The 12,983-nt window shown below is 35.0% G+C and overlaps 1 protein-coding gene across 1 annotated transcript; it reads right to left on the bottom strand.

The window, feature by feature from the left end:
- Nucleotides 1-477: 477 nt before the first annotated feature.
- Nucleotides 478-5,695, bottom strand: LOC104886597 (uncharacterized). The gene is made up of 6 exons (XM_010671057.4): nucleotides 5,580-5,695; nucleotides 2,527-5,454; nucleotides 2,202-2,432; nucleotides 1,955-2,113; nucleotides 1,663-1,821; nucleotides 478-991 (listed from the first exon to the last, which is right to left on the bottom strand). Exons 1-6 carry the CDS (start codon nucleotides 5,661-5,663, stop codon nucleotides 743-745), a joined length of 3,810 nt encoding a protein of 1,269 aa, XP_010669359.1. The 5' UTR covers nucleotides 5,664-5,695; the 3' UTR covers nucleotides 478-742.
- Between the last annotated feature and the right edge of the window lie 7,288 nt (nucleotides 5,696-12,983).

Genomic DNA, 12,983 nt, shown 5'->3' with positions numbered 1-12,983 from the left:
ACAAGGCAACTGTAACTAGCTACCACTTCTCTTATTGAGTTGTTGGTAACTCAATAACATTGATTCAAGTGATATATGATATATAGTTGGGTTCAAAACGTTATCGAAACAACAATTTTTATCTACTGCATAGAGTAGAGAATTATGTGGGAGTCCAATGGTTGGAGCTCCCACCTCCGAAGCTCATGATCAGGAATCGACTCTCATCAACCCCCATATTTGAGAAGTTTGTGTGGATTTTTATTTATGGGTATAAGTCCCCACTTTCTAGTCTCTGAAAGTTTCTTTATGCGTTGGGATCCTCTTTTTACCCCGTAATTTATGAAAGTTGAACCTGCTTGGACTAGTAAATTACCGAAATACAAAAAACTGCAAAGAGTCGACCCTAGTACAGGAGGATCGGGTTAGTCCAACCTATGGTAGTACGGTGACGGGAAGAACTTTTACAGTGTGTTCCACTTTGCATTCGTGAGAAGGTAAAAGCAAACCAGAAAACTTGTTACATAAATAAACAGCCTCACTTCCAAAACTCACAGTTTACAACCCCAAAAAATTGAAAAAATAAATAGCACCACCACCATTAAAAAACCAAGTGATAATTACATAACCAAAAACTGCTTCTTTGGTGAACATAAAACTAAAACTTAACTGCCACCAAACTTGAAGGCTTATGTTATAAACAACTTCAAAATAATCACTTCATCAAACTAGAGTAACCCAAACTCAATCAGGTAATTGGAAGTTAATATCTTTTCCCTAAGATCACACCAACAACAATGGATACCAATGCAACTCCTAAGATGAACTTGAAGTTTATGGAGGAAGAAGCTTCAGTTGTCGGAGTCTGAACCACTGAGGATGATGCAGTTTGTGCAGATGATTTTTCTGATTTCTTGCTCTTACGCTTTACTGGACTAGAAATCATTGATCCAATATCTCTGGACCTCACTTCTGTTTCGCCCTCTGGAGTTCCAGCAATGCTTTCATCGATCTAGGATCACAAAAACATAATACTTAGAATCTCCTAGTTTATGTATCGATCATATTATCCTTTTATCTTCAGGGACCATGGGCAGTCTTAGGCTGATGCCTAAAGGGGGAGAAACTCAAAAGTTTCCAAGAGTTATAAGTTATCACACACATAAAAACCTTACATTTTTTACAATATTCCCAACCCACCCCCATCCCCCATTTTCCCCTTAGGTTCCCCTAATTCCCCCTGTTATAACTTATAACAATTAGAAATACGGAACCCCTTGTCCCAACCCCCCCCCCCCCAAATTCCAGAAACAAAATATCACATATACTATCTTAGGATGTTTTAATTTTCCCACACTTCCTATAATAGTATTACTTTATGATCGAACCTTTTAATATGGCCTTACGTGATGGTTCAATGATCAGAGAGAATCCTCTCTCACCTCTATCCACCACTACCAGGGATGTTCCCTAAAGGGGAAACCATGGCAAAAATGTGCATTTCTCGTTATATATATGCTGAAGGAAGCTTACGAGGATAATAAGTTAATAGCAATCAAGATGATTAAAATAAGTTGTCTTAGCAATATATGCAAAGAATTGATGCTATTTTTTCTGTAAGATATGTTTAGGCAAATAACCTATCTTTAATTCAAAAAGAACGAGAATAAAAAAACAACTCACCTTTTGTTTTGATACAGCTTCAGCCTTCTGGAGTTTTTGCTCAAGTTCCTCGACCTTCTTTCCAAGAAGCATGACTTCTTTGTTTTTAGCACCAAGCTCTTCCGATGTACGACTCCTTGCAGTTTCCAGTTCAGACACCTTTGCCGAACTTTCCTCTTTCTGTTTGATCAGCATTCCCAATGATGAATATCAGTCATATTTATGATATTTTTTGGTGTATGAAAATGACTTATGTCTAAAGATTCCACAGAACAATATCTAATAAAGATATGAAGTAGAAGAAAGGGCTAACCAGCTTAGTAACATTGGCCTCTGCAAGTTGCAGCTCTTCTTCAAGTTTTGTAACCCTTTCATTTAACACATCTCGATCCTGGAGTTTCTGCACATGATGTTCCAACTGAGAAGTCAATTCAGCCTCTCTGGCTGTGGCAGATGTTTCAAGACTCTTAACCTACAAAAAATAGCAAGTTTTACGTCTTATTTTAAGAAGGAAAAAGGATCGGATTTAATTCACAATTCATTCAGCACCAATGGCCAACCTGTTCCTTCAAATGAGCCTCAGTTGCCTGACATTGTTCTTCAAGTTCCTTCAGCCTTGCTTGCATGGCAGATTTCTCGGTTATTTCAACCTTAAGATTTTCAATCTCAACCTTGGAAGCATCTTCCTTTCCTCTATATTCTTTCAGTTGCTCTTCTAATTGGACCATACTAGTTTCACGTTCTTTTTTCATTTCATGTAGCTGTCTACTCTCCTCCAGAACTGCAGCTATCTGTTGGAGATAATATATGAATATGTTGTTGCATATTAAGTAAAAGAGTAAAAAATCATCTAAGATAATGTTATCTAAATTCTAAGGTACAAACCTCTGACTGAAGCCTTTGCTTTTCAGAAGTTAGCTCTTGGTTTAACTCCTCAATTGTCTTATCTGATTTAAGACATTTTGCAGCTAAGTCATCCTTCTCAGCAAGAGTGCGCGACAATTTTGTTTGGAGATCATTCTGTTCTGTCTCAGCAAGAGCCAGATCCTGAGTGAGTTTCATATTTGCCTCAGCCAATGCCTCGTTACGTGTCTCAACTTGACCCAATTCAAGCTGCAGATTATCAACCACTTTCGTCTGCTCCTGTAAGTTCAGAAGCAAATTTTCAATTTCAAGCTTTCGAGATTCAGCCATTCCTGACACTTCAACGACCTCTTCCTGGTTTTTCTTCAGCTGATTTTCCAGGATGCTTATCTTTTCATTCAACTCCTTGATTTCCAACTCCCTTTGAGCTAATATCTCAACTGTTACCTGCAATTTTTCAATTTCAGTTTTTCTTGATTCAGCAATCCCGGAGGCTTCGCGAGCTGTTTCCTGGTGTACTGTCAGGTGCCCTTCGAGAGAAGTAACCTTTTCATTCAATTCCTTCACTTCCAACTCCTTCTGACCTATTTTTTCAACCAGGTTTTCTATTTCAACTTTTCTAGATTCAAAGATCCCTGATGCCTCAAGAGCCTCTTCCTGGTGTTTCGTTAGCTGGTATTCAAGGCTAATTATCTTTTCATTCAATTCCTTGACTTCCAACTCCCTTTGAGCTAATGTCTCAACTGTTCCTTGCAACTGTTCAATTTCAGCTTTTCTTGATTCAGCAATCCTAGAAGCTTCAAGAGCTGCTTCCTGATGTTCTATAAGCTGCCCTCCAAGGGAAGTAAGCTTTTCACTCAATTCCTTCATTTCCAACTCCTTCTGACCTAATTTTTCAACCAGGTTTTCAATTTCAGCTTTTCTAGTTTCAGCGACCCCATATGCTTGACTGACCTCTTCTTCATAAACTTTTACTTGGCCTTCAACAGAAGCAAGTTTGTTATTCAATTCAGTAACTTCAAGCTCCTTCTGAGATAATTTTTCAGCCATCTCTCCAATTTCAACTTTTCTTGATTCAGCAATTCCTTCTGCTTCCTGAGAATCTTCCTCATACTTCTTTACTTGAACTTCAAGAGCTACAATTTTTTCATTGAGTTCCTTGATTTCAGCCTCTTTATCCGCTAACTTAGAAACAGTTCCCTTCAACTGTTCTATCTCCTCCTTTCTAGATTCTGCTATTCCAGATGCTTCACGGACCTCCTCCTCGTACGCCTTTACTTGACTTTCAAGGGAGCTAAGCCGTTCACTCAACCCCTCAACTTCCGTCTCTTTATCAGCTAATCTACTACCTGTCTCCTTCAGCTGTTCCTCGGCCTGCAAAAGACGAGCTTCAGCAGCAGAGTGTTGATCATAAGATCTCGAGTGTTTCTCAGTTAACTCTGTGATTGTATTCATGTGAGAAGCAAGTTGTAGAGAAGTCGCTTCTTTCTCTGCATTAGCGGAATTGAGTGACTCCTGAAGCTCATCAATCTTGTTCTTCAGCTGTGAATTTGTCTCTACCAAAAGTTCCTTCTCTGAAAGTGATTGTGCCACTTTACCTTCAGCTTCCTCAATCATCTTTTTAAGCTCTATATTAGAGCTTTCTAAGGAAGCTACCTTTGCAGCACTCTGATGCAATTCTTCTGTCAGAGCAGAAGCCTTCAAAGCTGCTTCTCCTACCTGCTCTTCATAATTTTGTACCTTATCTTCAAGTATCTTAAGTTTCTCGGACAGTGATTTAGCCTCAGTTTCCTTCTCATTGAAATTCGTTAATGTCTCTTGCATTTTTAACTCAAAGTCCCTTGTAGAAGACGCATGTAATGATTCAAGATGCATTTTGCTTGTTGTAGCTTCCTCTATTGCTCTCCCTTGCTCCTCTAATTGATTCTCAGCAGATTTCAGCTTCTCCATAATCTCACTTTCCCTTAATCCAGCACCCTTCAGATCGTTTTCAATACCTTTAAGTTTCTCTTGTGTAAGAGACATTTCACCGTGCAATGATTCAAGCAAATTTTCAGCTTCCTGGAGCTTTTTGGTGGAATTTTCCAATGCTTCTTCGGAACTTCTCTTCTCCTCCTTCATTACATTCAAAGATTCCATCAGCCCCATTTCTTTTTCACTCGCTGTCTGAAGTGCACTCTCGAGGTTCAACATTAAAGACCGGAACTTCTCAATATCTCCAGTGAGTTCGGATACCATGCCTGAATATTTTTTTGACTCGGCTTCTGCATCCCCGCATTTTGACTCCAGTGAGCTTATGTTCACTTCAAGTTCTTCAATTTTCTGCTTCTTTTCTCCCAGCAGTGATTCAAGCTCACCCACCTTTCTCTCAGCATCCTCAATTTTGGAGTGAGAAGATTGGAGTACAGCTTCCAATTCCGCTGCACGAGATTGTAATTCTAGCTCCAACTCCTGTATTTTCTTCTTTGAGTTCTCGGACTCTAAATTAAGACTATCGAATGATTCTCTGATACCAGCAAGCTCCTTGTGCTTAGTTGCATGATCTTCCAAAGCATCTTGCAAATTTTTCAGCTTCTCATTGAAGTCATTTTCGGCCTCTACCATCTGCTCTTGCGATTTCTTGTGATTCAGTTCGAGCTCGTCATACTTCTTCCCACTTCCTTGAAGCTTTTCTTCTGTCAAGAATACCTCATCTTTCAGCTTCACATTCTGTGACTCGGAATCCTTTAATGCAGCAGCCACTCTTTCTAATTCAATCTCAAGCTCCTTTATCTTCTCCTGCGCTTCAAGTAGTTCTCTGCTAGATTCACTAGCAGATAACTTGCTTTCATCTGCAGATTTTACTTCAATATCCCGAGAGCTTTCTTTCGCTTCTAGTGTTTCTTTGTCAACCTTAATAAACTCTCCATCATCAAGAGACTTTTCTTTCTCCTCTTTATTTCCATTTTCCTGTCGTGCCATAAAAATTCCAGGTTTAAGGTTGATACGAAAGCTAAATTATGATATAGCATATACAATTAAGCTACACTAATCATGGAGAACATAAAAATAATGCTGCACTTAGCGGAAGCTACCTGAATTGGCTCCTCAACACTAGCAAGTTTCTCCTTGACTTCCACCACCGGCACCTCTATATCTGTTATAGCCTCAGCTTCCATTTCTAATCACAATACTTGAACTCCAACCTGAGGTAGACAAATGTATAAGTTCCCTCTCAAAAAAAAAAAAGCCACATGTACAAGATTCGAACCACAAATCAATTATATGCACACTTGCATTATAATTTATATGTCAAGTAGAAATCCCAAAAGTGCAAAGACAGCAAAAGAAGAAGCGATAAATTCCTATGAAATGTATATTTCTCCTCTTTTTAACATCAAGAAAGTAACTTTTATAAGGTTTTGTATTTTATATCATGATACTGAGATGTGCACAAAGACAGCTTGTCTGGAGGCAGACAGATCTAGTCCAGGTCGCATACAGTCAGGTATAAGCTTAAATGCTGAAATCTTTAGTACCAATATCCAACTGGATTTCAGAGTGCACTCACTTTTAGGTGGAAAAGAACCAAACATTACTTGAATATACGATGAAAATAGATTGTTCAGCGGGGTTTTTGTCTTGTATGATTCCCATGTGTTCTTCTAGCTACTAGCCAAATCTCGGTCAATAATGCAATACACTTCAAATCTACCCTTCTCTAGGACTTGATTGGTGGAGTATCATGTTGTAGTCTTTTCCCAAAAAATCGGATGAAAAACTAGCATTGAATTGCAAAATCAGTAGCCACGACGAGCTATGCTGCCAATAGTCTGTTTCACAATTATTCTATCACCGGGAAATAACACACTTAATAAGGAAATGTCCTCCCACTCTCTAATCTATACATCTAGGTTCTTTGGCTATGTGATGAGGCAGGAGAGGGAGACAGAAACCAGAAACCACATAGAGAAAGTTAACGTTATTTTTTATAAGGTACCAAACAAAGGGAGTAACTTTGATTCAGATTTAAAAATCTTAGAATATCAGTGAATTGTTAAGCAATGGCCAAACATATAGTATCTGTGCAGCATGAGATGTCTGTTTCAAGCATGAACGTGCAACAAAAGTCAAATGAATGGTTGCATTATTGAATTTAGACAATAATACGGACATTATACTCTGATCTAGGCAATCTATAATAAGTTACATTGTATAATGCAGATAACATTCTGTAAAGTAGGCCTCTAATATTTAAGCTTTCTTGCTGTCGAATAAAAGCTTCATGGTTTTTGTTAGAAAAAAAAAACCATTTTTTGCTTAATTTTGCACAAAAGACAATGAGGACAGGTAAGCAAGAAGAGCAACTGATGACTGATGAGTGTCTTACTTGGAGTAATATACAAGTACTCAGAATAGCAGCAAGCTTATTTTTACTTAAATTAATCTAAGGACATTGATTGAGTAACCCTAAGGGTCGCCAACCCTCTTATTATTGAATTTTCATTGGTTAGGAATACATTAAAAAATTATTTTTATATCTCTTCTCTCCTCATTTATTACATACATATTAATATTTTATTCTAATGTGTCTAAGAGGGTTGGCAACCCTAAGGGTTACTCAAACATTTTCCTTAATCTAAATCTGCCTTCAGTATTCGATCTAAATCTCAAGTATATAGTATTTAAAAGAATAAATCTTCACTACCTTCTCAAATATAGATCCTAGAGGTTATACCACAATTTTTATTCTACTATAATGTAAAGCAAGACTAATGCAACTAACCAACTTATTATACACCATTACCCTTTCTTTATAAATTATAGAACACTTTGAATAAAGGCAGATAGTCTGGGAATTCAAGTTATTTAAGATTTGTGAAAAATATACATAGAGATAGAACAAACTCTAAATTGAATTACATCAGCTATTATGATAGATTCTGAAGGGACAGAAAAGAATATGTGAAAATAAATTAAAGATAGGGAGAATATATGGTCCGGTCAACATAATAATGTATTAGGGGGGATGAAAGCAACTGGAAGAGAGCTGTAACAAGTTGCATTAAAATTCACTAAATGGTAGTCACGCTCTCAAATCTCAAGTCTCACTCATGCATTTGATCAGGTGTTAATGTACTGCCTACAGCCTACCTCATGTGTAACTAAATAAAATGGGTAAATAATTAAATATTACTAAGAGTCATATAACAATATTTTCCTGTTCTCTCCAGTTTATTTTCAGTTCAGTTCAATTCAGCTCTAGACAATACTTTTACTCTCACATATCACTATTCATTTCAGTTCATTTCAGTTCAATTCAACTCAATTTAGTTCAGTTTAGTTGTTTTATGACGAAGATCATAGCCTACTTTTTTACATCGGATTTTCTTTTCTCATATAAGAAGTGATTAGCCGAACAACCTTTATATCAGAATTCAGATGCTCGGGAGAAAATAACATAATCCACAATTAACCATTCTACCTCCGGCGGAAAATGGGAATCCCCTTCCAATGTTGGTGATGAGCACCGCGCTCATGTTAGTTTAACTCAATTTTGGTCATCCTTACAATGATAATAGGGGTTTGTTTGCCAACTAAAGGTTACATGATATTTTCTTCAAATACTTGTATCATATTTCAAGAACCAAGAAATTAAAAGTTTCTCACTTGTACCCCGTTCATGAAATTAAATTATTATCACTTCTACCACTATCATACTAGTACTTTTTTTTTACGAGGTAAAATGAATATCCATTGAAAGTGGCAGTGGGGGGTTTGGAGATTCTACATTACAATAGAGAAGAATCGAACCCATATCAAAAAGATGGAAAGGTCTCTAACCAACAAGGTGAACTTTGATTCTTCTTACTAGTATTTATGTATCAGAGATTCAAGGGTGTTTGGTTGAGAGAGTTTTTGGGTAAAAAGAGAGGTTTGAAATCAAAAAGTTAATTTTGAAAAAGCTACTAGTAACAGCTTTTTCGAAGAGAAGTTTGTAAATTTAATTGTGAAATGATTAATATATCTTAAAGTTAATCACATTTACTTCCTTTCACTAAAAAAAAATCTACTAATAAATTATGCGAATATCCTTATTGATCATTCTACCTAATAGAGTATCAATCAACTAACTTTTATACAAATAACTAGTCGAACCAGCTAATACAAATAGCTAACATCTAATTGTCAAGTAGAGCCGTACTAATATATGAGATGAGTACATGAAAAAAAGACGTTAGTGTACGAAACAGGAAAAAGAAAAGGATAGGTTTGGTAAGCGGGTCCGTTCTATGAACATCATTCATCAATATCATCATCATCTCAAATACCGCGTGACCCCCATACATTAATGTTTGATGTTCCGTCTAAAACAAAATGTTTCTTGTTTTTACTTTTCCGCTACATTTTTGCTTGAAAGAGCAGAAAGGCCAGACAAGGCAAAGGCCAAAAATGAAACTTTTTTTTCCGAGGAAAACCGGGAAGGGGGAAATGAAACTTCATTCACTTATTATTATTAGTTCCCCTTTATTGAAACATTTACATTGATCTTTATCTAAATATATATTTAATTATGTATTTGTACACTAAAATTTATAAAGTTGATACCTCGAAAATAGACATAACAAATTTCACGTATTAAGCAAAGCTTGGTCTAGTTATCAAAGAGATTAATTGAGTGACATAAGGGTTGTCAACCGTCTTATTATTGAATTTTTATTGGTGAGGAATACATTAAAATATTTTTTTTTCTTATATCACTTTTCCCATCATTTATTACATACATATCAATATTATATTTTAATGTGTTTCTAATAGGGCTGGCAACCCCGACCCGTAAGGTTACTCAAACATTTTCCAGTTGTAAAGTTTAACCTCATAACTTCAAAGTCATGGGATCAAATCTCAATCGGGGCTCTTTGGAGTTGGTTTCTCTTACCATTCTCCCTCCCTCCCTTCAAAAAGTCTACTCTACAAACCTGATTGGTTATATCTATGCGAAATGTCAGTTCAATAGGATCTTTCATCTTATCAACTTAAAAAAAATCAGCAAATTCCACGTGATTCTATTTTTCTTTACGTATAAATAATGGTAGGAGAACATAATTTAGTAAAACTATTTAAGTCAAACATACATACTTCTTCCTTTTTTTAACCCGCAACACTTTTTTTTTAAAAAATAATTAATTACTTGCAACATTTTTTATTTTCCTTTTTCTCCATTTCTCTTTAATTATATGAACCTTTTTTTTTCTAACTCTTTCATATCCAAAAATTGCATTATAGTTGATATAAAAAGTAAAAGTATTGCGAGTGAAAAAAAAAACAAAGGAAGTAATACTTTTTGAACTCGTAATACTTGGTTAGCTGGTTGATGCTGTTTGATGAGAAAGCCTTTCCCCCACTTATTTTCCTTAAATTAGAAGCTACTATTAAACAAAAAGAGTTAGAACTTAAAACCAGAACATTCTCGGCCATTGGCCAAAGTGAAAAGCATCCGACAAAATATTCAAAGAAATTCATTATTTCCCCTTTTTTCTTTTCTTTTTTCCAAATTTGTGCGTTTATGACAGGAGCCATAAAAAACAGTAATTACGAAAAAACAATTTTGTCGATCAAAAAATTTATAAGTCCATAAACACTTTTAACTGAATTTTTTTTTTCCTGTAACATACTGATCATTTATCCACTCAATCAATACTAAAATTAGTAGGAAAAATAGGAGAACAAAAACAGTGATGAACTTCATGAATGAAGCAGAAACATCGATTAGATCACACATACATATCAAACATGCATCTACACCATATGCATCATCATCAATTCATCATACATACATACATACATATATACATCAGAACATCACCATGATTGATCATGCTCATATATACATCAAAAAAAGGTCAAGTATAAAATTGAAATATAAGTGAATGAAAGTTAAATTTGAAACTGAATCTACTTGAATAGTAAAAAATATAGTAGAAAAGAGAGAGAAAGGAAGATTCCTTGCCTGAGAATGATGAGCGTTTTGTGTATTTTAGTGCGGAAATTGTTTTCGCTTTCAACGAATGCTGATGAATTGATGAAGAGGAGAGAGAAAGAGAGATGGAAGAGAGAGAATGGGGTTTATTCGTCGTCAAATATAAGGAAAAAAAGGTAGAGAGTGGAGAGTGGGGACTTCACATTGGGACCCACTTAAGCTGATTACGCCTGATGTTTTGTTAGCTGTCTTTTTTCGGCTTTTCTAGCTTTCCGCTTCTTATTTTTCTCCCATTATTTTTCCCCGACATTTTTCACCCCATTATTTTTCTCAAGAAATTGTCCGCAAATATGGCTATGTTTAGTTCACTTGAAATCTTCTGATCTGAACTTATCTGATCTGATCTGAACTTATCTGATCTGATCTGAACTTATTTTTTCTGATTACAAGATCTTATCTTTTAGATTTTTCTCAATATATAAGAAAAAATATAGTCACGTGGGGTCTTGTTTGATTAGTGAGTACTTTATTAATATTCAATTATTATAATTTTTACTAATATGTAATGAAAGATATAATGATTTTTAAATATAAGCATAATCTGAACTGATCTGATCTGAACTTATTTTTTCTGATCTGATCTGATCTGATTAGATCTGAAATAAGCAAAAATAAGGTGAACTGAACATAGCCTAAGTACTGTTGTACTGCACCATGTAGAGTATGATGCACCCTTTTCTAAATTACATTTTTTTATCATTTTTAGAGTCTATAATTTTAAAAAATTAGGTCTTGTTTGGTTGTATATAGGAAGTCATACTTCTTAGGAAATTATTTTTTCCATGTATTTGAAATTCCTAGGAAGTGTAAAATTGTGTTTGGTTGATAATGGGAAGTAGAACTTCCTATGAGAAACTCTAATTACCTAGGGGGACCTAGGTAAGTAACTTCCTCCATTTTGGAGGAAGTAGAATTTCCTAGGAAGTGACAATTCCCATGGTTTTGCCAACCAAACAACTTCATATATTTCTACTTCCTAGGAATTTGCACTTCCCATGATTTGTTTTGTCAACCAAACAAGGTCTTATTGTTATCTGGTTCTTGAAATTTTACAACTAAAGATTCTCTTTTTCAAATTTAAATTTAAAAGGTATATGTTCTTTTACCTTAAGTATAAATGTTCAATTACTATATGTTCTTTATTTTATAACCTTTGTTCCTTTATAGAAATGGTATGTTCTTTTTAAGTGCACAATGAGCATTGTGCACCCTAGTACATAGTTCACGCTTTGATGATTTCTATCGTACATGTTTTTAGATTTTAATTGTATAGACTTGTTTTTTGGAGGTAGTAGTTTTATACTTTTATTATAACTTAAATGGAGAGGTGTGGGTGTAAAACTTAAGATTTATCTGTTGTACAAAGTGAATTTTTTTTATCTCATATTGAAGATTGAGTGGGGCTTCACTCGATTTAAATGGACTATGTTGTTATTTGAAGTGTTTTAGTTAAGGTTGATTAACAGATCAGGTTGGCTCGTGTTCGTGTTCAGGTTAATAATAAATCGGCTAAATATGTCATAACCCAAATCGAACCCATTTGTTAAACGAGTTGAAAAACTTAACCTTTACCCGACGTGTTTATTGAAGGGGATGTTCATATAACCCGTTTACCCATTTACATATTTATTACTATTAAATTTTTATTAAAATTTATTAGGTTTAAACAATAAATTCACATAAAAGTTTGCATGATTAGATTTTCTTTTCAGTATTTCTGATCTACATTTAGTATTTTTAAAATTTTCACCGACTTTTACAACTTTTTAGGAAATTTATATTTTAATGAGTTAAACAGGTAAAAAAAAGGTTCATTTCGAGTTGAAAATATCAACCTTAACCTAACCCATTTAATTTAAATGGATAAGTCGTGTCAACCCACTTACTTAAATTAAATGGGACAAAAATCTCAATCCAAACTCGTTTATTTCAGGTCATGTTCGAATTCGGTAAACGAGTTACAACCCTAATTTTAGTAATAGTTGGCATCTCCATACAAGTATTGTGAAGTTGCTATCCTGATCCATGACATGTCTGTGGTGTGGTGCATCACTTTTTTGGTTACGTTTGGTACATCTTGCACAACATTTGGCATATTAAACTATTATATGTATCAAGTTCATTGTATAATTTATTAGAGCAACTCCAACAGTTGCTCTTAGGTCCTAGCTTGCAATTTTTCAAAAGTTAGAGCTACTAGCTCTATTATTGAAGAGAAAACAAGTTTGTTGTTTTGTGAAGCCAAGTAGCTCCACAAAGCTATTTGCTTTGTCAATCTTTTGTGGACACTTCCACTTTACTCTTTCACATTAAAAATTATTGTATGGTGATGACATGTGAGACCTACAAAAACTACAAATAGTTGTAGTTTTTCAATGGAAAAAGTTGTAGCTTAGAATGTTGTGGTTTGGAAATTTGATCAAAACTACAAGTAATTGTAAGACTTGTAGCTTGCCAT

This window comes from Beta vulgaris, chromosome 2 (genome assembly GCF_026745355.1).
Source record: "Beta vulgaris subsp. vulgaris cultivar EL10 chromosome 2, EL10.2, whole genome shotgun sequence".
NCBI lineage: Eukaryota > Viridiplantae > Streptophyta > Magnoliopsida > Caryophyllales > Amaranthaceae > Beta > Beta vulgaris.
The sequence above is the reverse complement of the archived record's forward strand: the minus strand, read 5'-3'. Positions and strand labels throughout refer to the sequence as shown.